Source organism: Amblyraja radiata, chromosome 19, assembly GCF_010909765.2.
Source record: "Amblyraja radiata isolate CabotCenter1 chromosome 19, sAmbRad1.1.pri, whole genome shotgun sequence".
Classification (NCBI taxonomy): Eukaryota; Metazoa; Chordata; class Chondrichthyes; order Rajiformes; family Rajidae; genus Amblyraja; species Amblyraja radiata.
In genome coordinates, this window is record NC_045974.1 from 25,461,342 (window position 1) to 25,488,230 (window position 26,889).

At 40.2% G+C, this 26,889-nt stretch overlaps 1 protein-coding gene across 5 annotated transcripts in view; it reads right to left on the reverse strand.

Moving 5' to 3' along the window:
• usp15 (ubiquitin specific peptidase 15) overlaps nt 1-26,889 on the reverse strand; it is a 90,499-nt gene that overhangs the window by 39,889 nt on the left and 23,721 nt on the right. For 3 of the 5 annotated variants that reach the window (XM_033038107.1, XM_033038106.1, XM_033038110.1), the window contains 3 exons: nt 24,164-24,225; nt 14,533-14,619; nt 2,917-3,061 (listed from right to left, as the gene is read on the reverse strand). In XM_033038107.1, the coding sequence (XP_032893998.1) occupies nt 2,917-3,061; nt 14,533-14,619; nt 24,164-24,225 (294 nt within the window). The remainder of the gene's footprint in view (nt 1-2,916; nt 3,062-14,532; nt 14,620-24,163; nt 24,226-26,889) is intronic. The other 2 variants (XM_033038108.1, XM_033038109.1) reach the window with 1 other exon arrangement.

The following is a 26,889-nucleotide window of genomic DNA, read 5'->3' on the forward strand; positions in this document are numbered from 1 at the left end:
TCAAAACGATCTATGATTTAGATGTAGACTAAAAGAAAAATCAGATGCCCTGCGTTTTCAGAACAGAACATTAGCCAAGGGTTCTCCGACTTGTTTAGTGCCACCAAAATAGCATTTTGGATCAGTTCCGATGCCACTTTGTGGTGCTCGGACGTGACGGCCTTGGTAGGTCCCTGATTTCCAGACCTGGAATATCTAACGGTGAAGTGATGTCTTCACTATCTACTGTGGGAATTCACCGGCCATCCGGACAACAGTTTGCATCCACCCCATGCACACATAAAGCTTGCACTAGATGTACTACACACCGCTTCTAACACCCTCGAAACAAAATACCCTGTGGCCTTGTTCATTGTAGTTGGGACTAATAAATGAACTTTAATAGTGTGCTAACAAAATAATACCAACACATCTCCTGTCTCAATAGAGACTTCTACATGCTCAATCATTGCAATACAACTAAAGACACCTACCACTCCACCCACTGCCTGCATTTTGGAAAATCAGGCCAATGAGCTCTGCTTCTTCTCCCTGGTCACAAGCAGACCCTGAAGCGCAAGGATCCGACACAAATTTGTGCAGGGCTGGACTGAGAAAAGTAGATGACATCCTAAATGACTGCTTTTGAATGGGTGGACTGGGTCCACATTCAAGAACTCGGCAGCCAATCTAAATGCGCATGCTGCTTTGACATCCATCATCATGAAATGCTTCAAGAAGCTGGTCATGGCATATATACTCCAGTCTCCCAGGCAGCCTTGATCCACTGCAATCTTCCAAAACAGGTCCACCGCAGATGTCATCTCCCTGGCCCTACACTCATCCCTGGAATATTGTGATAGCAAAAAACACCTATAACAGACTCCTATTTATCTATACTATTACTAAAACTCTCATCTTGACCACTTCTGGTCTGTGTTGTATTTAAATTTGCGCAAAAACTATATTTCTAGGATTTTTAAGCCACCTTACTCACCGTTCTCCTCTGTGAGGTAAGACCTCTCCCTAACTCTGTGAGTGAACAAACTCCTCACCTCAGTCTTAAATAGTCAGACTCTCAGTGACAGATTACGAGCGCTAATTCTCCAACCGGAAAGAAAATCACTGGGCAGCCACCGCCAGCTATCTAAAGACGAATAGAGACTTACATAGTATAACCTCCTCCACTCATCATCTTAATTGCATGTAGAACATTCAGTGGCTACTTTAGAATCAATTGTAACTTTTGTCAAATTCTCCAAACACGTATCAGTTGGAAGAGAACACATATTCCTCCAAATATTACTGAACCATACAAATGTATATTTCTGTTACAAAAGCAGAGTGTGCAGAAGGGGGAATGTAGAAACAAAGAACTGCAGATGGTTTATATTAAATATAGACACAAAGTGCTGGAGTAACTCAGCAGGTGAAGGCAACATCTCTGGAGAAAAAGGATCGGTGATGTTTCGGTTCAGAAAAGGGATTGTGTTCTCTCCCACTTGTTAATTAACTCTTACCAAATTTACAAAACCAGTAAGGTTTGTTGAATTAGTTTAAATGGCTTGTCTTAAACCCTGAACAGTAAGCTTCAGTAAGCCACACTTCAAATGGTTACTTATATTGATTTCATATTGTGTAATTCCATAAGGGTTCTAGAAACATTTCAACAACAATTTTTGGAACATAGAAGGAAATCCACATATTTCAGTAACTGCGAGACAGGGAGAACGCTTCTGGGATATAAATTTCTATTTCAATTCTGGAAAATCTTAGAAGGCTATCATTTAGCCCATTGTGCTGATGCTTGTTGATAAAGACTTACTGAGACTAATCCTTTCAGTTTCTATTCTCAAGAATACCGTGCACTATTTGAAGGTTCTTTTTAAGTACAATAGGATTTTTGTCCCCATCAGGAGTGGCCCACCCACAATCTGAATGAAAAACACTTCCCCCTCATTCTACTGTCTTAAATATTTGCTGAAGGATAATTGGTCCTTCCCATTCGCCAAATCTAGGCTTCTCATCTTTAAGCAGCTCAATTAAATCTTTACTCTACCTTCTTTGTTCTGAAATGAACAAAATGGGCATATCAATCTATTCCCATAACTAATGTTTTCCAGCTTTTAATTATTTTTTGCCAATCATCTCTGCTTCCCTTCTTGAGGGCCATCACGTCCTTCCTGTAATATGAAAGAAGCTTCTGTTCCTTCACTGTCCAGTAATGAGGAGAAAATCTATCAATTTGCTGAGGTTTCTGCAACCTTTTACATTATTTCAATAGCAGTTCAAATAAAATGAGATCGCCTGATCTTCACATAGCAATTGAAAAATATTCTATTGACTGAATTAGTCCAGAAATTAGTTCAAACTGGATCCTTTTTCTTCGACTAACACGGACGTTTATTTAAAAGAATATTCATTCAAAGCACAGTTAACATTAAAAAAAACTCGTATATAGCAATTGATGGAGCAAATTATCCAGTTAAACCACCGTTAATGATTTAAAAAATGTCAGCTACAGGTGGTGCAATGAACATATTAAAAATCTTGCGCAATAAAATTATTTCAGTATTTAAAGTTTGACCAAGTTGCCACTCTCAAGTTTATCAATACATTTTTATAGGAAAGAAAACAAAACTATAACACTTTGTTGAGGGAGATGACAGATTTTATGCTTCTGATCCTGTAAATGATTAATTGGAAACAAACTGCATCATAACCAGGCAAATTTACTTGCAAATTCTGGACCCTGTCCCTCAACCCGACAATTACGTATTAATCAACAAGGTCCAGTGCACGGAATATTTTCTCTATTCCTTGTGCTCACACACCAAGAATCTGCAGCTAGGCTTCTAGTGTGATGAAAGACACAGCCCTCAAATAGTTTAATACTTACAACACTGAATGATGAGAAGTCTTTCCACAATGACCTACCTGAACTGCTGAGTTCATAAAGCACGTGTTACCCAAATTACTGAGGCCACAGAGACCTGCTTGTTCACTGTGTCTTCCTGGTTCTAGATAATCGTAGCTGTTATAGCCAGAATATGGGGGGATACAGTAGTTTGAATTTTTCACACTGAAAGAAAAAAGACGGAGTATTTAGTTTTAAAAACCATTAAATACCCTTTTTCATTGGGCAACATTTGAAAGAAAAAGGAAGGAGTATTTGCAATGGAAATATTAAACTTTAAATTAAAAATGTACTGCAGAGCATCAAAAATAGTTGTATCACTGTCATAATGCATAAATCTGTAACACTACCAGATCACCCACAAAGTACTAGGATCGCTACCATTCATCTACAGAAGCTTTTTCACCGTTCACTTTCTTTTCCACTTCTCCATCTAAGTTTAAACAGTTTGACTTTATGCACCAGCAACATAGAATCATCTCATTTCTTCCTTTTTACTGCATGAAACCATCATGGAGGCAAGGCTAACAGGAATCTGGGAGGAAAGGAGAGAGTGCTTCAGTTACAGGTGAGGGTGAAGGCATTCCAAAGGGCCTCCCATGACATCACTGACTCGGTGCATTAGAGCATCTATATATAGTGTGCTCTGCTAAAACAGCACAATCTAGGTTTCACATGCAGTGAGGAGCCTGTGGTGGAATAGGGAACTGACTAATGCATCCTGGCAAACAATCTATGCAGAAAAGCAACGCCCCTGACAATTTGGGACTGGGAAAAAAAAACCCTGCCCTTACTTCAGCGATACTGGAAAGGATGCAGAGGTCTGGACACACAAAAAAAAAGACTGCAATGAACTAAAGGCCGAGCTTAATAAATAAGCATTACAATATCAAGTGCTTCAGGACATAATATCAGGAATTCTAGACATCTGCGTTGCCATAAAAGTCGCAAATACAATATACTTCAATAATTTTTTTTTTTTTAGCATTTAATAAATAATGCACCCAAGTGAATCAATTAAGTCTTTCAAGGTGACTTACACTGATCAGAAATACATCAATCTGCTACTAAGCACAGTAACTGCAAAGAGCCAGCTTAATGTCCGATCTCTCTGGTTAAAGGGATGTTCTAAAATGAAACTAGCAAAGTAAAAAGCAAAAACTACATAAATAATAAAAGCATCTTCCTGAATGTACAATTTCACTGTAATTCCCAATCCCAATGTTATACAGCAAATGAATGTAGAACACCACAGCACTGGAACAGGCCCTTCGGCCCACAATATCCGTGACAAGCATAATGATAAAATAAACAAATCTCATCTGCCTGCACATGTTCCACCTTCCTCCATTCCCCCAATATCTATGTGCCTACAGTACTGGGTACTCTCATCTTCCAATAATCTTTGTGATGTACATACATTTTGCATCTCTGAAAGAAACGTATGCAAGGTAAATGTAATTGAAGGGCAATTAATTTTCAAGAACTCACGTGCATCAGATTAATTAAAAAAAATTAGACTGGTAAGAGGGGCCAAAAAAGAAATTATCAAGCACATCTTTAAATTCCTGATTCTGAAGTCAACCGTATTTGAAATTCAATCTGAACTTGCACCATTTCAGTGCAGAGGTGAAGCAAGATGTCAAGTAGGGATTTATGATCAAATACAATTTAAGTAAAAAGGTACAGGAGTCAGTCATTCAACTTCTTTAGCCTGTTCTCTCATTCAATAGGATCATGACTGATCTGACATTCCTAAAGTCCATTTCTCTGCCCTTCCCACAAGCTGTAATTTCCTTACTGATTAGACATCTCAGCCTTAAATATATGCATCGACTCTGCCCTCATCCCCCAGCTCTGTGGTAGTAGTTCAGAACATTCATTGGAATCTCTCACTCAGAAGCATAAGCGATAGCTCAAAGATCCAAATACATATCTCAGTCTGCAGAATATACCTGAACCCGAGGTAAAGAAGATAATCAAAGCTTAATTATTATAACATAGCAACTGCAATACAGGGAAAGAATATTACAAATTAGTGTGGTAATAAAAATACATTTTTACAGTACTCCACTAAAAAGATGAGAGCTCCAGGAACTGAATCAAGGGCGACACGGTGGCTAGAGTTCGATCCCGACTACGGGTGCTGTCTGTATGGAGTTTGTACGTTCTCCCATGGACCTGCAGGGGTTTTCTCAGAGATATTTGGTTTCCTCCCACACTCCAAAGATTTACAGGCATGTAGGTAAATTAGCTTGGTAAATGTAAAAATTGTCCCTAGTGTGTACAGGATAGTGTTAACATGCGGGGATAGCTGGTCGGCGCAGACCCTATGGGCCGAAGGGCCTGTTTCCATGCTGAATCTCCAAACTAAACTAAACTGCAAAGATCGTTAAAAATGGCGATGGTCCAAAAATATTTCAAGTTAAAACAATTGCTATGTAAAACAGCCACATCTGATTTTTACACCAGAAACAGTCAAGTCTTCTTAACAGTTTAAAAGCAGATGCGAGGCAGGCTGGATAATTTATTTGCATTTCAAAAGTTACCAGATCAGCAGCAAAATTATGTTAAGTGGAAATTGTAGGATAAACGAAAATGCCTCAATTTTTGGGCAAGAGGTTGAAATTCACATACTAGAATGAAACTATCTTTAACCTTAAAGCCTTAGTATCAGTAAATAAGGAGCAAATATACAAGAAACTGGGCACCATTTTAATTTACAGAGCACAAGTAATCTTAGAAGAAACTGAACATATTGCCTCTTTAACTTGGCATCATGATCGGTACAGACATTGTGGACTGTAGGCCGATGCTGTTCAATGTATCTTCAAGAAACAATAAGGAAACATGGGGAGTGGGCAGTACAGAGTTCAGCTGTGATAAATCTGACCTGTTCTTTCAACAAGCAGGTTTAATTTAAATACAAGAAATCTACTTCCACTTCCTTGGGAGTTTGGACATTGAATGTAGACCCTACACTGCTGATTAAGTGGCACGGTGATGCAGCGGTAGAGTTGCAGCCTTACAGCAACAGAGACCTGGGTTCGATCCTGACTATGGGTGCTATTTGAATGGGGTTTGTACATTCTTCCTGTGACTGCGTGGATTCTCTCCGGGTGCTCCGGTTTCTTTCCACACTCCAAAGATGTACAGGCTTGTAGGTTAATTGGCTTGAGTAAAATAAAATTGTCCCTAGCGTGTAGGACGGGTTAATCGTTGGTCGACACGGGCGAAGAGCCTGCTTCCATGCTGTATCTGTAAAGTCTAACAGTAGATTATTTATTCTCAACATCTTCCCACCACCATAGGCAGTGTGCAACATGTCAGGCTTCACTGGGTAGAAGAGCCTTGTGACATGAATAACTGAGCAAGAAGTCACACCAAGAACCAAGCACTTGCAGAATCAGATCCCAGCAATGGAGCAAATGTACAGGTCAGCCTTCATACAAAAACTGGTTGAACACCAAGCGTCTTGTTTCTGTTTTCATCATCGGCGGTCACTCAAAACGAGTATGACTGTCCTCTCATGGAGGACGCCTATGCGTGACTTTGTTTAACGTGGGGAGACTGGTGCACAGACAGCCACCACACGGTCCTTGACATATCTGGGTCAGAATCCAGTGGCATGGAATCCAAGACGACCGGGAACCCTTTTCTGCCGCAGCTTTCATCCGCCTTCCCAGCCGTTGTGACGCTCCACTAAAGTCAGCCATCATCCTCCGCCTGTTCCACCGTTGAGGTCTTGGTTGGATAGTGTTAGTGTGCGGGGATTGTTGGTGGGCGCAACCTTGGTGGGCCGGCCTCTTTCTGCCTTATATCTCTAAACTAAACTAAGAAGTTAAAAATACTGTTTAATATTCCTGTGATGCTTGAGTGATGCTTGACATTGAAAACAGAACGTTGCAAGAAATAAAAATAATGTCAGACATGTTAATAAACTCAAGAGGATCTAGGTTGGATTATATTTGTTACCTAGATGGTGGCATCTTGGAAACTCAAGTTTTTATTTAAATCCAATTAGTTGCTGGAAAAGCCAGCAACTCTAATTACAAAAGCATACTTGCAAATAATCATATGGTTCAAAAAATATTATTTGCACGTTTAAAAACAGCAATGATCCAAATTTCTTGTTAAAATAGGAATTCCATAATGTTTATCAATTCCTTTACTAAAAAGTAACTTTCTTTCTATAGACATTTGCCTTATTAATAATGCAATTTGCCTTTGCATCATTTTGGGTGAATACATATTAAAAACAGATTGTTGTATTTTTGCCCCAAATAAATCATTTTTGCCAAATTTAAAATGTTTTCCGTTTTGTTTGGCTGGTTTTAATTTTACACATAATTCGCCCTTTTCCAATGGCAATCAATACATTGGCAACCATCATATAGAGAGTTGGGATCAAGCCAATAAAGGAACAAAATCGCAAAGTTTACTGCCCAAGAAGTTTTCTAAATGCACATCAACTTAAACGGATCACAATATTCTTTTAACTGCAACATTGATTTTGCCCACAGGGAATACCCGTAAAATGTACAGCTGCCATGTTTAATATTTGTAATACTAAAAAACCACTTCAAATAACTAAATACCTATTTGGAAATCTATTAAGTTTTTTCAAGACTCATAATTTTGTCATTAGTTGTAGTTTTCCTCTGACTGACCAGAACACACTGTGACAATGGGAAATATACTGGTAAGATGCTCTGCCATGGCTTGTATTCACAAGAACACTTCAATGTTACTTTTGGTTCTACTCGTTAAAAAAAAATCAGTAGCGATAGGAAAACTTTGAAGGAGAGAGGCAGGGCAACTTTTTATTTTACAGATGGTGGGGTGTGCCTGGAACGTATCGCCAGAGCTGGTGGTTGAGGCAGACACAATAGTAGCATTTAAGGGGTATTTGGATAGGTATATAGATTGGCATATAGATAAGTAGGAATGGAGGGATATGGATTACGTGCAGGCAGACAAGAATTGGTCTTGACATTGTGTTCAGTACAGACATTGTAGGCTGAAGGGCCTGTTCTTGTGCTGTATCGTTCTACGTCTATGTTATTAATGAAATTATTAATTTTGAAAACTCTGGTTATCTTTCTAATCAGGATGACCTTTGGCTTGGCTGTATCTTTATATTACACAGGTACCCCAACGTAATTCTGGGCTTGAACACTTTGGGGAAGCATGTCATAGTCTTGGATACTTCCACAAGGATCAAACACTCTGCATGTCTTAATAATTTACCAGTACATGGATTCCCATGAGGTAAACGTGCATGAATGACCGTGTTTTTTGTAATTTGCTTGGGCTACAACTCACGTCTCTGATTCTTTTTAATCAAACTATTGAAAGGCTTCACTGTTTCACATTTAAAGTAAACTAGACCAAGTGCAGACCCGTTGGGTCTGCTCCCCCAACGCAATATTCCATTACTCACCAGTTCCCCTCATGCAACCCGTTCCCCCCAACGCATTATTCCACCACTTTCTCTCTTCTCCCCCCCTCCGATCCTCGGCATAGTGAAATAATGCGGGTGATTGGGGTTTGGGGGTGGGTCGAATCACCCGTGTGGGGGTCGGGGTCGTGAATCATCCCGTGTGGGGTCGGGGTCGGGGGGGGGGTCAGGGGTTGAGTCACCCTGTGTGGGGGCTGTGGTTGGGTGCCGGTGCAGCGCGGTCAGTGACTCTGGGTGGACAGAGGGACCAGACTGTCCACAACTCTGCTGCAGCTGACGGGGACATTGCCGGGTTTTGTGTCCCCGTGTGTCCGCTGCCCGGAGCCGCGGCCCCGCTCCGCCCGGCCCAGTGTGTGGGCGCTGCCGACCCACAGCCCACCACAGTTCGGCCGCCCAGGGGAGACGGGGCGGAGGGCAGCCGTGGCCGGACAGCGCTGATCCCAGGGGGAGAGTGTGGGCTGTCCCGAGGGATCCTCTCCTTCGGCCGCTTAAAATCTGAAACACACAGTACTGGTCGTACTGCTGTAGTGTGATACTATTTAGAAAATCACGTTATAAAGATAATTTTGTCAATGGGAGACAGGATATTGGAGATAAGAGTTTCAGATTCGCAACAACAGTAATTTCCCCACAGGACTAAGAAATAAAGGGCTGTTCAATCGCAGTGTATACTTTTGTAACTGCAATCTAAAATTACCAATGGCTGCATGTTACATTTTTATTCGAGTATCATTACACAATTGTTAATAGAAGCAATTGTTTGTCAATTTCAAAGCTGTTAATGAAGCAGCTGTGTTCTTGAAAGACAATGGTGTCTGATTACAATAGGAAGGCTACATGGAAACATTTTTTACCCTATTACTGTTTAAATCCAAGACAGCTTTCTTCCAACTTACAAATTTAAAAAGTGGTTCTCTAGTGCCTGATGGACATCATGTTATAACTAATTTGGCCAGTGTATTGTAAATTGTGTTCCCTAATGCATTACATGCGTTGTATACAATTTCCTTTTATGGAAATACGGGTATTAACAGAACTATTTCTACTAAAAGATAGTGTCTTGAAGAGTGCACTTGTACACCAGCACCACCCAGTGGCACTGCACACGAAATAAGAGTTTGTGTTCTGATGCACTAGTTACTCAAGAATTGATAAAAATGAATAAGTGTCTATATATGAATCCTCCTCCCCCTGACCAGCCAGTATACAGTAAATAGCCAATATACAGTTTGTAATCACAATTTAAAAACTAAACTTAGTAATCATTTCATAATGTCAGGAAGTGCAAGCAAAATAATTTATGCAGATTCAAGTTATTTTTGTTATTTCCCCCAAATGTTTATGCTTTCTCCTCTCTTGACAACTGTGCAGTACATCAATAGTTACATTTGCGAAACTTGTTCCAATTCTAGGAATAGCTAAAATTGCTAAAAACAAATGCCTAATAAGCAGGCATAAAGTAGTCTGTTTAAAAGTACACTGCAGAGATAAAGACAGTGCATTTTTCAACAGAGAATTTGGAGCATTATTTTTCTTCATTCTAGTTTAAATAGAACTTCAGAAAATGTCATTTGAACAATAAAACCTGCAAGTAACTAGCAGCCAGGTTCTTTTGAACAACAACATTCTTCAATCTCCAAGAGAGATGATTGTCATTTGAAAATATTTCTAAGCTACAGAAAATATTTCTAAGCTAAGCTTACATAAAATACAGGTGCATAAGGATATTCCTCCAAACACGACAATCTATCAATTGTAAGCCATTATTTAATGTTCAATCATAGTTCGACAATAAATTAGTGACAGTGGAAATCCAAAACACTCGATTGGATATGAACAGAGGTCAAATCTCATGAATTGACTTTCTCTGGCAAAGACTTTTCACAACTCCACAATTATGATTAAGTAGAATGATTAAATAAACTATACAGTTATATAAAATAGTTACCAGAAAAATTACAAGGAAATAGAACTTGATGGACCATCTGCATGACCCCGGTACAGGTCCATCACTGATTTACCGCCATACTTGGTTCCAGCACCTTTCTGGATTATCCGGACGAACAGAGGAGTCCGATGGCACTGGAATGGTCTGCCAAGGCCGCCCATGATCTGAGATATCTTTCCACAAAGGCGACCTTGGAGCCGGATATGAGAGTGGATCTGCTGGCTCCGGCTGGGCCGGAGTTCCAGAGGAGCATGGGAGCAAATTTGATCTGCCGATTGGCCGCAGAAGTCGGCAATTGGAATGCACGGATGTCTAGATGAGGTCGAGATCGGTTGCCTCACGCGGCATAAACATCACGTGTTTGGGGGGGATTTCAAGTGTGCTTTTGTAATTTTGTGCCGATTTCGTAATTTTGCCACAGCACGAATTGCCGGAAAAGTGGTGGTGGTCCTGTATCAGATTCAGATTCAGTTGTCAAACATTAGCTTGAAAACGTTTGCTGATACCCACCAAATTCTTGATTCAATTGAAGTTTGAAGTAACAAGGCAGATCCGACTGCACATGACATTATCTGTTAACGTGATTGCTCCACAGAATACATTAAAATGAAATCTATTTTCACAGTAAGGACATTCACAAGTTGGCTAAGTAGAATAGATGTGGTAAATCAAAACTGAGTACCAATGTCATACAGGGAAGCATTGGCAATAGTAAGGAGTGAAATTCCATCAAATTCTCTAAACCTCACAGCTCTATATATTCTTCAATAGCAAACAAGATAACCAAATCTGATTCAATAAGGAGTACAGAAGACCATGCAAAGGGCAGGCATAGTGCACCCGAAAAGGAGAAATCAATCTGGAGAAGATCATACGCAGGAATTGGATAAATTGTAAAACCAAAAGCTGGAAACTGTAGGAATAGCCATTCGCAAAAGTCGATCCTATTTATGCAAGTACAATGGCTTGCAAAAGTTTTCATACCCCTTGAACTTTTCCACATTTTGTCACGTTACAACCACAAACGTAAATGTATTTTATTGGGATTTTATGTGATAGACCAACACAAAGTGGTGCATAATTGTGAAGTGGAAGGAAAATTATACATGGTTTTCAAATTTTTTTACAAATAAAAAACTGAAAAGTGTGGCGTGCAAAAGTATTCAGCCCCCCTGAGTCAATACTTTGTAGAACCACCTTTCGCTGCAATTACAGCTGCAAGTCTTTTGGGGTATGTCTCTACCAGCTTTGCACATCTAGAGGCTGAAATTTTTTCCCATTCTTCTTTGCAAAATAGCTCAAGCTCAGTCAGATTGGATGGAGAGCGTCTGTGAACAGCAATTTTCAAGTCTTGCCAGAGATTCTCAATTGGATTTAGGTCTGGACTTTGACTGGGCCATTCTAACACATGAATATGCTTTGATCTAAACCATTCCATTGTAGCTCTGGCTGTATGTTTAGGGTCGTTGTCCTGCTGGAAGGTGAACCTCCGCCCCAGTCTCAAGTCTTTTGCAGACTAACAGGTTTTCTTCCAAGATTGCCCTGTATTTGGCTCCATCCATCTTCCCATCAACTCTGACCAGCTTCCCTGTCCCTGCTGAAGAAAAGCATCCCCACAGCATGATGCTTCCACCACCATGTTTCACAGTGGGGATGGTGTGTTCAGGGTGATGTGCAGTGTTAGTTTTCCGCCACACATAGCGTTTTGCATTTAGGCCAAAAACTTCAATTTTGGTCTCATCTGACCAGAGCACCTTCCTCCACATGTTTGCTGTGTCAACCACATGGCTTGTGGCAAGCTGCAAACGGGACTTCTTATGGCTTTTTTACAACAATGGCTTTCTTCTTGCCACTCTTCCATAAAGGCCCGATTTGTGGAGTGCACGACTAATAGTTGTCCTGTGGACAGATTCACCCACCTGAGCTATGGATCTCTGCAGCTCCTCCAGTTACCATGGGCCTCTTGGCTGCTTCTCTGATCAATGCTCTCCTTGCCCGGCCTGTCAGTTTAGGTGGACGGCCATGTCTTGATAGGTTTGCAGTTGTGCCATACTCTTTCCATTTTCGGATGATGGATTGAACAGTGCTCCGTGAGATGTTCAAAGCTTGGGATATTTTTTTATAATCTAACCCTGCTTTAAACTTCTCCACAACTTTATCCCTGACCTGTCTGGTGTGTTCCTTGGGCTTCATGATGCTGTTTGTTCACTAATGTTCTCTAACAAACCTCTGAGGCCTTCACAGAACAGCTGTATTTATACTGAGATTAGATTACACACAAGTGGACTCTATTTACTAATTAGGTGACTTCTGAAGGCAATTGGTTGCACTGGATTTTATTTAGGGGTATCAGAGTAAAGGGGGCTGAATACTTTTGCACGCCACACTTTTCAGTTTTTTATTTGTAAAAAAACCATGTATCATTTTCCTTCCACTTCACAATTATGCGCCACTTTGTGTTGGTCTATCACATAAAATCCCAATAAAATACATTTACGTTTGTGGTTGTAACGTGACAAAATGTGGAAAAGTTCAAGGGGTATGAAAACTTTTGCAAGCCACTGTACATCCCCACTTTGGGTTATGCAGGACTATTCAGCTCCAGATTCACTAGGTTTTGCCATCGACCACATTTGATGTGCATGTGATGTCCCCTTGTAATTATAATTAATGGGAAACATGGGAAAGATTCCCATTGGCCGGAATCATTATTAATGCAAATTCGGCAGCCCAGTGACACAGCTGGTGGAGCTGCTGCCTCACAGCGCCAGAGATCCAGGTTCAATCCTAACCTTGGGTGCTGTCAAGTGTGGAGTTTGCACATTTTCCCTGTGGCCCCGTGGGTTTCTTCCGGGTGCTCCGGTTTCCTCCCATATCCCAAAGATGTGCTGGTCTGTAGGTTAATAGGTCTCTGTAAATTGCCCCTAGTAAGTAGGGAAAGTGGGATAACATAGAACTAATGTGAACTGGTGATCAATGGTCGGCGTGGACTCAGTGGGCCATAAGGCCCGTTTCAAGCCGTATCTTTAAACTAAACAAACAAAGACAACTAATTGGTGACACAGTGGTTGAGTTGCTACCTTACAGCACCAGGGACACAGATTTGATCCTGATTACAGGTGCTGTCTGGACAGAGTTTGTATGTTCTTATGACCGCATGATCCAACCATTGTTAACTGTTTTATTAATGTCCTTCTTTCCTTCATGAAAAAGTCACTGTTCTGTATTATTAACTACTTGAAAAAAAATGCAGTTTGCGGTCCTAGCAGGAAGATCTGGACACATTTCACAAAATCCAGAAGTGGAATGATGACCAGAGTAGCCTTAATGAATCTTTACCTAAAAACCAACCATGTCCAAGTAATGGCATGATAAAGGTATTCATGTACACAGATGCTGGGTAATGAACATCTCAACAAAAAGAGCATCTACCCACATGACATTCAATGGCATCACCATGACCGGATCCACCGATAACTTAAATGAGCTGCATCAATAATGTGGCTGCAAGTTCAGGATGGTAGTTAGATGTGGTGTAGTGAAGAATTCATCTCCTAATTCCTCAAAGTATATTCATAATTTACTAGATTTCAGAATGTCATGAAATGCTATCCAGTTTGCTGAATTAAGCCCAGCTCAAACAACTTAAAGTTAGGTACAAACCACAAACAACTCAGCTAACCAACATTATGCCCACAACTATACATACAACCTTCTATTATCTCTGACAGAACATAATGTCTCAAGGATGCAATGCAAAGTTAGTTTGATAACTCCTATAAAAACATGTATTTTACCACACAAAAGGGCAGCAGCAACAGGGTACATTCAAGCAACATTATCCTGACTTGGAGAAATCTCACTATTCTGTCATCAATGTTGAGCTTAAATCTTGAAATTCCTGAACTAAGCACTGAAGAACCTTGAGATGACCACTCACAACATCTCAGGGACAAGTATGGAGTGGTCAATAAATGTTAGCTCTGCTAGTCATGCCCAAACGCACACAATGTAATATTTAAACATTTAACCTTTCATAAATCACATTTTACTAAACCCACTCTTTTCATATTATTGCATAGCTAAAAATGTTACCGATACATGGCAATCTCTTCTACCAGTCAATCAGTGACCTGCTAAGAGTGGTCACCACTTCAGTTACAAACCAAAATGTATTCAATAAAAGCATGCAGAGACATTACAGAGTTCCGAAGAAAGGCTACTTACTTTCTGTTGTTGAAATTGCTATAATTATTTGACAGAGATGAAGGGGAAACCTTTGGCAATGTTGAAAAATTTGAAGTACTTGGAGACCTTAAAAAATAATGAGATTATAACAATTGATAAAAATGGGGAAACAATCCAATTAGTAAACATAGATGCTCATGACAAATGTTAAAAGCATCAATGCATAATATAATCAAAAAACATGTTGGATAATGACCTTTAATACGAACAAAATTCAAATGAATCTAGGAGATAGGAAGTTTTGCTGTGATACATTCCTGAATCGAGAAGGATTTTGAAAATGACGAATATTTTCATAAAAATAAGACACAGGGAAACAGGAAGTTCATACTCCTAGTTAGAAAACCAAGAGCAAGGGAGCAGAGTAAAAGTTCAGCTATTTTTATACGAGGTGGGTGAATTTTTTCTATATTGATAATAAATCTTTGATCTTAAAACTGAATTGGTTTTGAAAACTCAATTAGTTGATGAGTACATTGAGGGCCAAGATATTTTTATCAACTCAAAAGAATGATGAGAGAGAAAGTAAAGATTTGCGCATGCATCTGTCATGGCCTTATTGAACAATTGAGCATTCGCTCGAGATCATGCTTCCCCCCCCATTTTTTCCCCATTGAGTTACATCAGGGAGATATTTATTCTTATTGAGTTGGCTAAGAACTCAAAAATTCATCCAGTAGAATGTGTTCAAAAACTAGTCCCTCCTTACATAATCATAGATATCCATCAGAAAGTTGGTAGCCGTCATCAGCTGGGGTTAAAGATTCTCCCACCATTAAGGCACAGTCGGAAATAAAGATCCTTTGAACAGTAGGCCTCAAAGCATTGATCTTGCAGAAGTGACAGGTTAGCTCAATTTCTGGCTCAATAAAGACTTAATATAGGTTAGCTCTTTTTGCGGCAAAAAAGTCTCTGAACCAAATTTCACAATGGAGATGTAATTTGAGAGGCAATGAGCTCATTTATAAACTGTGAACTTCAGATGCAGTAGTTAGTTTATTTATTGTTACCAGTAGAGACAAAATGAGATGCTTATTCTGCATGTTATCCAGTCAATCAAACGACCCAAATATAATGGTCTCAACCCGAAACATTGCCTATTCCTTCTCTCCATAGATACTGCCTCACCTGCTTAGCTTCTCCAGAATTTTTTGTCTACCATCGATTTTCCCAGCATCTGCAGTTCTTTCTTAAACATTTTGTCTACTCCACTGCGAAATCTCCTCAAGGTATGTCTACTTTGAAGAAGTTCTTCTCCTCCGAAGAGTCTGAAGGGTCTCGACCCGAAACGTCGCCTATTCCTTCTCTCCATAGATGCTGCCTCACCCGCTGAGTTTCTCCTGCATTTTTTGTCTACCTTCGATTTTACCAGAATCTGCAGTTCTTTCTTAAACAACCCAAATCTGCACCATCTTGCTGCGTCTAAGTCTGTGAAAAGTTCAATCTTGGCCAAAGGAAATGTGCAATTTTTTTTTTTTCATTTTAAGGCAGTGTCCTGGTGGCACTGGATCTGTGAAGTAAGGGTCTGCATGGCACATGAAGCCGTCAGCTTCTTCTACTGCTGCTATGTGCAGCTGTTGCAGACTGTGCTTGACCAGCCCACTCTCCTGGCTGCTGCAGGGGGTCTTGTGGCTGCCTCTGCCAACCACACGACCACTGCAAACGCGCCGTCCATCATCTCCTGCAGCCGCTGTCCACTTCTGCGCGCAGAGGTCGCCATGTACCGCTTTCCCACGTAACATTCGGGCATTTTCCAAACGCACAGGCCAGCTCGCGGTCAGTTCACGGCCAATGACTTTCCCTTTAACTTTCCATTGCAGCCATCTTTGAAGATGCTGGATAAACGGTGGATAAGACGGGCGGCACAGTGGCGCAGCGGTAGAGTTGCTGCCTTACAGCGCTTGCAACGCCGGAGACCCGGGTTCGTTCCCGACCACGAGTGCTGTCTGAACGGAGTTTGTACATTCTTCCTGTGAACACGTGGGTTTTCTCCGAGATATTTGATTTCCCCCCACACTCCAAAGGCGTACAGGTTTGTAGGTTGACTGACTTGGTGTATGTGTAACTTGTCCCTAGTGTGTGTAGAATAGTGTTAATGCCAAAGGGCCTATTTCTGTGCTGTATCTCTAAATCTAAATAAGACTATTCCCAGTTGCCCTTCATCCTTCCCTCCTACACCCTGTTCAATCTGCCTATTTTTTTCTTCTTATCCGTTTCAAACTATCACTATCATAGAAACATAGAAAATAGGTGCAGGAGTAGGTCATTAGGCCCTTCGAGCCTGCACCGCCATTCGATATGATCATGGCTGATCATCCAACTCAATATCCCATCCCTGCCTTCTCTCCATACCCCCTGATCCCTTTAGCCACAAGGGCCACATATGTCAACACATACATCCCCCTCTCCCAACTCCACCTGCCCTCATTTTGTTTCACCTATCACCTCCCAGTCTGTCTCACTTTGCTGAACACCTTTGCCCACTCTTGCTGGGCCTGCGTGTTCTCCCAGTTGCTGAATTCCCCTTCCCATTCCCATGCTGACCTTTCTGTCCTGGACCTCCTCCATTGTCAGAGGCCAAACACAAATTGGAGGAACAACACCTCATATTTTGCTTAGGCAGCTTTCAATCCAGCTGTATGAATAATGATTTCTCCAACTTTAAATAACCCTTGTATCCCCTCTCTCTCCATCCCTCCCTCACCCTAGTTGTTGTACTCGTTTCACTGTTGTCCTGGTGAGTTTCATTGTCTGTTTCCTTGATCATCATTACTTTTTTGCAATACTCATATTTGTTTTATATCTCTACATATCACCGTGTATATCTCTCGTTTCACTTTCCCCAGTCTGAAGAAGGATCTCGACCCGAAACGTCACCTATTCTTTTTCTCTAGAGATGCTTCCTGACCCACTGTTTTCCAGCTTTTTGTGTCTCACTTCTATTGTTCCTCTACACTCAGTCCTGACGCAGGGTCTTGACGTGAAATGGTGACAATTCTTTTGCCTCTACAGATGCTGCTTAACCCGCTAAGATCTTCCAACAATGGTCCGGGACTAAATATTATATGGAAACTCCCAACATTGATGCAAGACAACAGTTTGTAAGTACAGTCAATTCTATTAGTGGAGATTAAGCTATGCATCAGTACTTATTCCCAGCCATGCAATGTAGCAGAGGTGACAAAAATAAAATGGACCTCAACGGCCAAGTTAAGACGCAAACATTAAAAAAAAAGGACATGGTTGAAAGGATGGCACCTAAAATGTGGTGACTTTTGTGTACAGACTCGGTGTTGTTTGCTATCTTACACAGTGTGATTGTGCCTAATGTATAGTAGGATTGTCACTGACCTGCAAGCACAAAACTAATTTCCGTGTACGTGGGTGCATGTGACAATAACGTGCAATGGAACCACACACGCGCACACACACACACACACCTCTGATCTTGGATGTGTATTTATTTGTGTGATGTTTGTGTGCGATTCACATCTCCTCGAAAACACGACGCGCTAACGGTGACATTTTTACATATTCCAATAGAGATTTACGCTATGGTCAAAAATCGCCTTATCTGAAAATTTCATGCATTATTCCTCATTATTTATGACAATGTTCAAAAATTTCAAATAACTTAGAAAATTAAGTGAGCTGATGACGTCACAATGGGTCTGCTCGCGAGGCCTGTGCCCACTGTTTTCCACGTGCAGCCTGCTGCGCACTGTTTTCCATGCGTTGCGAGTTACATCAGCCCCCCGACTCACAATTTACAAAATGGTTTCTCGTACCATCCCTTTCTATTCACCAGTGGATAACACACAGCTTTGCCTGCATATTTCCTATGACCTGCTTTCCTGCTTTCAATTGCACAATTCCATCATGGTCATTCTCTCCACCCATTTTCCCATGTGTAACCGAGAGCTGACTTCAAGTGACAACGTAGCCCAAGCCAATCTTGACCTTAAGAATACTGCACGGGCACAAGTAAGTCTTATAGTAACAGTCACTAAATTGGCTCAACTGGAGACGCAGTCAATATTTTCATTTGCAAAACCATGGACAGCAAAGACAAGCTCACCATGTTGTTATAACCAGTGATTGAAGTAATAGCACACACCAAGCACGCTCTTCAGTTTTAATCAAAAGATCACTAATACACAAACTAGAAATGCTCTCCGATCTGCTGAACAATTCTAACACTTATTGGTTTTTAAACCAACCAAAACAGTGTAGGGAATATTTATTTTAAGCTGAAAAAATGGACGAATATGACATATCAAACTTTATAGCAAAGCTAAAATGATTTACAGCAGTCCTATTCTTGCAGATTCGCACAAAATTCATTTAACCCAAATGAAGGCGCAAAGTTACATTTTTATAGAAACTTAAAATAGCTGGTGTTTTAAGAAACCCCTTGATTATTGATAAAGCAAGGGGTTAATTGTGATCCCAACAATTCCATACATGAAAATTAATGCTTCATATTGTCTCAAGTTTAAGGAATTAATTTGCCGCATGCCACAAATTATGGACAATTGTAAACTCGCCATAAGCAACGTTCCAGGGGAAAAGATACTGAGAAACTCACAATGCTTTAAAGTTAAAGATTCAAATGTAGAGTTGAATAAGATACTAGAAATCATTGAAAACTTTGAAATATACATATGCATATACACATATTGAAACATACATATGAAATATACATATGCATATATAAAACTTTGAAACATACATATGAAATATACATCTTGCATATGCTTAACTTTAGCAGCCTTCTCAAAAACATTGAAATAAATGGAATTTGATATTTTTTCAGCACATTGGCCTTCCATCAGTCAGAGGATTGAGTATAGAAGTTGGGAAGTCATGTTACAGTTTTTTAAGACGTTGGTGAGACCACATTTAGAATATTGTGTTCAGTTTTAGTCACCATGTTATAGGAAAGATATTGTCAAACTTGAAAGGATTCAGAGAAGATTTAACATCGAATGAAATTACAGCAGAATTTCTAGGTCAGTTTTTAGTACTAGTCTTAGGTTTTATATGTTGAGAAAACACTTACAGGTAGTTTCTTCAAACAGTAAATATTCAGTTTCTCAAAGTAAGGGTGTTTATTTATTTTCACTTTTAATTTGTGCAAAATATTGAAGTTGCCACCTCCAACTGCAACATTCCTTTTCTATCTGTACAACAAAGTAAGTTTGCATGAGGCAAAATATTCCACTTGTCAGAAAAAGTATTGTAACAGTGAATAGGATTATCTATATAATTAAAAGACTAAACTTGACCACTTCCTGTTTGCACTGCATATTGATTTTAGAAACAACGCGATCACTTATGGCTGTGATTTTTGGCCACCTTACTCAGAGTCCCCCTCCAGCTGTCAGGGCCAGAGGATTTTTCCCATCGATGAAAAATAAAAGGCTTATTAATGTTTAAAAAATGTTGAGATTCTCTTGCCTGTCAATAATGTCATGAAGGCCACGCCCCTTCCAGCGGGAGGGGAGGGGCTATAAAACCCAGAAGTGTGGGCATGGCTCAGTCTCTGCAAGATGGGGGAGGGAGAGGGTCACAACTCTCAGTCTGAGCTGGAAATCTACAGAACACTAACCTGTAAGTGCCCTTTATGTGTTTTAAACTGTGCCTTTTGCAACTGTGTGGCTATTTAAATGTGTGCCTTTTGCAACTGTGTGCCCTTTGCAACTGTGTGCCTTTTGCAACTGTAAACAAAATATGAAAATGTCTAAAATTGATTGTTCACTCTCTCCCCCTTCTCTCTCAGTTTCTCACGTTTTCCGACAGAATTACGGGCAGTTTCTGAGCTGCCAGCCTGCCAGGCTTGAGTTACTGAGCTGCCAGGCCTGAGTGACTGAGCTGCCAACCCAAGAATCCATTCGGCCCACAATGTCAATACTAGCCCTTTGGAAACCAGTCCCTTCAGCCAACAACACCCATGCTAGCACTCCAGAAAGCCCCCCCCCACCCCCACACTGGCCTGCAATCTTGGAATTTCAATAGATGTGTTTCATAGATGAGGTAGTATGCTTTGGATCTTGGGCAGTTCCTTCTCTCCTCCATACTTTGATCTTGCCATCACTCTGACATAAGTTAATCTTCGTCTAATCTGTCCACAAGACCTTTTTCCAGAACTGTGGTTGCTCTTTTAAGTACATCTTGGCAAACTGTAACCGGGCCATCCTATTTTTGCGGCTAACCAGTGGTTTCCATCTTGCAGTGCAGTCTCTGTACTTCTGTTCATGATGTATTCTGCGGATTGTAATCATTGACAAATCCACACCTGACTCCTGAAGAGTGTTTCTGATCTGTCGGACAGGTGTCTGGGGATTTTGCTTTATTATAGAGAGAATTCTTCTGTCGTCAGCTGATTAGATCTTCCTTGGCCTGCCAGTCCCTTTGTGATTAGTAAGCTCACCAGTGCTCTCTTTCATCTTAACAATGTTCAAAACAGTTGATTTTGGAAAGCCTAAGGTTTGGCTCATGTCTCTAACAGTTTTATTCTTGTTTCTCAGTTTCATAATGGCTTATTTGACTTTCATTGGCACAACTTTCGTCCTCATGTTGATAAACAGCAATAAAAGTTTCCAAAGGTGATGGACAGACTGGAGGAAAGATTAGGTGCCGAGAGTTGCATTAAGGAGGCAATTAAACACACCTGAGCAATTACAAACACCTGTGAAGCCATGTGTCCCAAACATGATGGTGCACTGAAATGGGGGGACCATGTATAAACACAGCTGTAATTTCTACATGGTGAAACCAAAATGTATACAAATACCCTTTAATAAAATCTGACTATGTGCACTTTAACCACATATGATTTAACCACATTTTCTATTACAAATCTCAAATTGTGGAATAAGAGGCAAATAAATAAACGATGGGTCTTTGTCCCAAACATTATGGAGGGCACTGTATGATTAACAAGTGTTTATAATGCTCCATTGGACTACATCAACAGCATGCAAGTCACTGGATACAATCCCGATTGCTATCCTGTCACATACATTGTTTACAGAGCTGCCAAGTTTTGTCAGAGCATTTCAGTATTCTAGTACCTGAAAATCAGTATTTTGCTGAGGAAATCAGTATTTTTATGCATTGCCATTTTGCTGAATAAAAAAATATTTATGTGCGGTTATACCCATGTAAAAGTACCAGAATGCATAACTTGTTTATTATGTATTTGTAATACAGTTTATTGTATATTATATGTCATAGCTGCTTTCTTGCTGTTGGCTGCAGTCATCGTCAAGTCAAGTCAAGTTTATTCGTCACATACACATACGAGATGTGCAGTGAAATGAAAAGTGGCAATGCTCGCGAATTGTGCAAAAAAATAAACAAACTACAAACAGAATGGAACAGAATCACATATTACATATTTGTGGGAGGGAAGAAAAAGGAAAAAACAGCAATTTAAAAAATGGTACAGTAAAGTTAGTCCCTGGAGAAATAGGAGTTTACAGTCGTAATGGCCTCTGGGAAGAAACGCCTTCTCATCCTCTCCGTTCTCACAGAATGGCAACGGAGGTGTTTGCCTGACCGTAGCAGTCTGCTTCAGTAAGGGAAGCTGGTCGGTGATTGGTCGCAACGCCCCTCGGAGACTGCGCATTATTTGATTGGACACAATGCCCTTGGAGACAGCGGCTGATTGGACAGGAGGTGACCAATTTGTTGATTGGATGGGAATTCTAAGGGAAACTGGTCGGTGATTGGACGCAACCCCCTTAGAGACTGCAGTTGATTGGCCGCCAAATAATCGGGCACAAAAAATTGACAAATAGGAAAAACAAAAAATCGGAATTCTGATTTAAATCTGATATAAGATACATAGGGTGTGTATCGATTAATTCTAGACAACAGATTTAAAAAAATCTAACCCCATTAATCAATCGGAGTGTATTATGTGTTCTACAGTACAGCAAAACTTGCACTTCCAGAGTGGTCTATCGGGTTGTTTCTTCAGCGGACCACAAATTTATATTAAGAGCAAAACATAAAGAGCTGGAGAACTCAGCAGGTCAGGCTGGATCCATGGAGGGTCCGAAGAAGGGTCTCTACCCAAAAAGTCACCTATTCCTGCTCTCCAGAGATGCTGCCTGACCCACTGAGTTACTCCAGCTTTTGTGTCCATCTATGGAGGGAATGGCTAGGCGATGTTTAGGATCGGGTCCCTTCTTCAGACATTTTTTAAGGGGTTGGGAAAGATCGAAAATTTCATGTATTTAAGAATATAACTAGTAGTGTGGGAGAAAATTCCATGAGCCATAATTGCCACATACATACCTAAAAGTAGAAATGTAGAAAGTTCCGGTGCAAAAAAAAATATTACGAGCTTTGTCGTCTCCTTGTACCAATCAAACGGCAAATTCAAAATTCTATATTTTGAAAATGGGCAAAGCAAAAAGTAGCATGTTCTCTCGAAAGGCTTATCCTAACATAACTGATCGGAAGGGTATGATTTTCAGTCAGGACGTCTGTATCATTCAGTCAGCTCGCGGTCTGGAGCCCTTCCCTATTACCCCTCTACATAAAAACAAAGTGTCAATGCCTCTTCAAAGTCTACTAATCCCCCCTTAGCTTCAGTTGCAGGTACAGCTGAAGGGATTTGGCGCTCGGTACAATGACCGCATTAGAAGATCATCTGAGCATCCTGAAATCATATCTCATGAGCACGCGTCAAGTAGTGAAAGATAGCCGGGAAACGCTATGAATTTATATGAATTTTAAAAATCCAATACGTTTAAATCGTTCAAAAGCTACAACACAACGTGATAAATAACACTAAATAAAACTGAAGCAAATAAAGGCAAACAGAAGAACTAACCTTGAAGGAGAGAGAGTAAACACACATAAACTTATTTTTTAAAAATTCATACAACATCCCTAAATGACGGGTACAAATAACTAAATAACGTGGGTGAACAAAAATGCTGGAGAAACTCAGCGTGTGAGACAAAAATGCTGGAGAAACTCAGCGGGTGAGGCAGCATCTCACCCGCTGAGTTTCTCCAACATTTTTGTCTCACGCACTGAGTTTCTCCAGCATCTTTGTCTCATGCGCTGAATACAAAATACGGAAAATCCGTACTACTATGTGCTTATCTTCTCCTCTCTAAAAGGTGCTTATCTTTTCATTGTTTCAATTATGAAAGATCAACCTGAATGAAGTGTTATCTCTGCTTCTCTCTCCACAGTATCACCAGCAGTTTCTGTTGTGATTCCTACAGTAGAGCCCTCTTGTCCGATAAGCACAACATTTTCCTTTGTGCTGTCTGCATCATACATCTCAGCCCAGAACTCAATTGAGTTTCAGGGCAGTTTTCCCCTTTTCAAGAAGATGGCATCTTCAACTTCTTGGGGAAGCTTGACACAGGCAATAAATGCAACAGCAACAAATTAAAATAATATGACCCTTTCTGTTGAGAACCTAGTCACCATAATTCACTGTACAGGTATGGGTGAAAGAACTTCAACCTGATCATATAGGTCACGAGTATTGCAATCTAAGTGAGATTGCTTATACACTTTAGCAACAACCTGTTTAAGAAATTTTTCAACCACCAAAATACAACAAAACAAAACTTACTTATTAGTTGAAGGACCCCTTGGCCATGTTCCATCTTCATTTTTCTGCTCTATTACCAATACCTTTCAATAAAAATAGTTATATTAGGCGATTGAAAACAATGATTCTAATAGTCAATTGTGTGCTCCCTTGGAAAAAGAGCTTGGTTATTGTGCATTAAATCTTCATAAATATAGAAATTAAAAATATTACATTTACTAGCTTCCTTCCCTCCCCCCCAAACTTTTTGAGTATACTTATCTACTAATGCTTCAAATGAAAATTGATTTGAAACCAATTGGTTGGATTTTATCAAAGATTCAAATATTTTTCAAAGACAAAGATTTGGGGCGGCACAGTGGTCGAGCTGCTGCCTTTCAATGCCAGAGACTCGGGTTTGATTCGGGTGCTGTTTGTACGTTCTCCCTGTGCGCTTTCTCCAGGTGCTCCGTTTTCGTCCCACACTCCAAAGATGTGCGGGTTTGTCGGTTAATTGGCGTCGTTAAAAATTGGAAATTGTCGCTAGCGTGTAGGATAGTGTTAGTGTTTGGGATGACCGCTGGTTGGCACGGACTCGGTGGGCCAAACGGCCTGTTTCTGCACTGCATTTCTGAAGTCTAAAAGCAGCAAGAGTTATTTTAACATGAAGGTGAGAGAGACTGGTTGCTGGAATCTCGAGCAAACTCAGTGGGCCGAGGCAGAATCCTTAAAGGAAAATGGACGTGATGTTTCAGGTTGGGGCAGTTCTTCTGATCTTCTTTTTGATCAGTTTGAAGAAAGGACTGACCCCAAATGTCCATTTCTCGCTGCCTGACTCTGAGGTCCTCCAGCAGTTTGTTTTTAGCTTAATTATTTTAATATTATGGATCAAAAGTAAAAAGGAAATGGAGAGATTACTTCTTTCCAATGCCTATGAGATTTGGATGAATACGACCCACCATTGGCTGGATTTATTCCCCGTTTAGTTTATGTGGACCCATTTGAAGCAATTGGAAGAATACCAACATTTATGGACAGCACAGTGGCAAAGCAGGTAGTTTTGTTGCCTCACAGCTCCAATGAGCCAAGCTTGATTCAGATATACAATTAAACTTAATACCATAGAGATTTATATTGCATTTCATTAATTTCAGAAACCCCTACTTCAGATAAATAACGGACCTTTGGCATCTTCTCTGATATGAACATTTAATTGCATTAACAATCACATTTTGCCAATGAGTCTGCTGCAAATAACAAATTATTTTTTGTTGGCTTAATCAATCCTTTCATTAATTTTTATTCGTGTAAGTGTACAAAAAATATTACATCAAGATGCTAGAAAAATGAAGTTAATGGCAAAGAGGAAAAGAGAATAGGAGGTTCAATCAAAACCAACTAAATAGGTTTTCAGAAATGTCTTAAAAAGGAGAGAAATAGGGAATCACCCACCCCCCAAATAAAAGGTTGGAGATGAGGTGAGAAGGGGCATAGCAACACAGCGGTAGAGTTGCTGCCTTACTGCGCCAGAGACCCGGGTTTGATTCTGATACCCTCGTGGGTTTTCTCTGGAAGCTCCGGTTCCTCCTACACTCCAAAGTCAGACAGGTTTGCAGGTTAATTAGCTTGGTATAATTGTAATTTGTCCCTAGCGTATGTAGGATAGTGTTAGTGTGCGAGGATTGTTGGTGGGCGCAACCTTAGTGGGCCGAAGGGCCTCTTTCTGCCTTGTATTTCTAAACTAAACTAAGAAGTTAAAAATAAAGATGTAAATGCATGAACTGATTTAAACAAATATATGACACAAACAGAAGATAGACAAAATGCTGGAGTAACTCAGCAGGTCAGGTAGCATCTCTGGAGTAAAGGAATAGGTAATGTTTTGAGTTGAGATCCTTCCTCAGACAGTCAGAGGAGAGAGAAACTTTCTCTGGTTGCAGCTTATACACCGCAGTTGGCATGTTAATATTTACCACCTACAATAATATATTTTGCTACACGGACGGATATTAAAGGAAAAAAACTAATATATCATCCCAATTGCTTGGCGTGGGCAGGTGTAGAGTCTATTGTTTTGCAATTAAATATCATTGCACTAATCTGAGTCAAAGAGAGAATATTAGAACCAAAACTCCTGGAAATAAAAATGCCCAAGCAAAGGAATGTTATAATGGTTCAATTTTCATGTTCTTATTTTATAATGAAGTAAACTACACACCACCATTCACTCTGATGGCAAATATGCTCCACAGAACCACCTTGTGGCAAAAAAAGAAAATAGGAACTATTCACACAGCAATTTGCAATAATCAGAATACAAAAGCTTAATCAAGAATTGTGACATCAAAAAATAATGTTTACACACAGTAAATGTAAGCACAGGTAAAGGTTTAAGGTGTTTTATTGCTAAAGAGACCATGAAAATGGGTAAGCTTATCAGAGTTCAATATGATCATGTCTATTTTTCTTCCTGATCCCTGTATCTTTTCATTTTGTTAAAAACCTCCATCATATTTGGAACCAGAAACTGGCATTAGTTTTAGGAATCAAACCTCCACGACATTCCTTTGATCCTTCCATAAGCTCGTGTACTGTCCGGTTCACCTCTACCCCACTGCGGACATGAGACTATTCACAGAACTGTTGAGTTGCAATGCTGTAAACTATATTCTGAACACTGTATCTTTCACATTTCCCATTTTAACTTGATTGTTTTTAGGTATAATATTATCTGATCTGTTTGAATAGGGTGCAAAATAAAGTTTTTC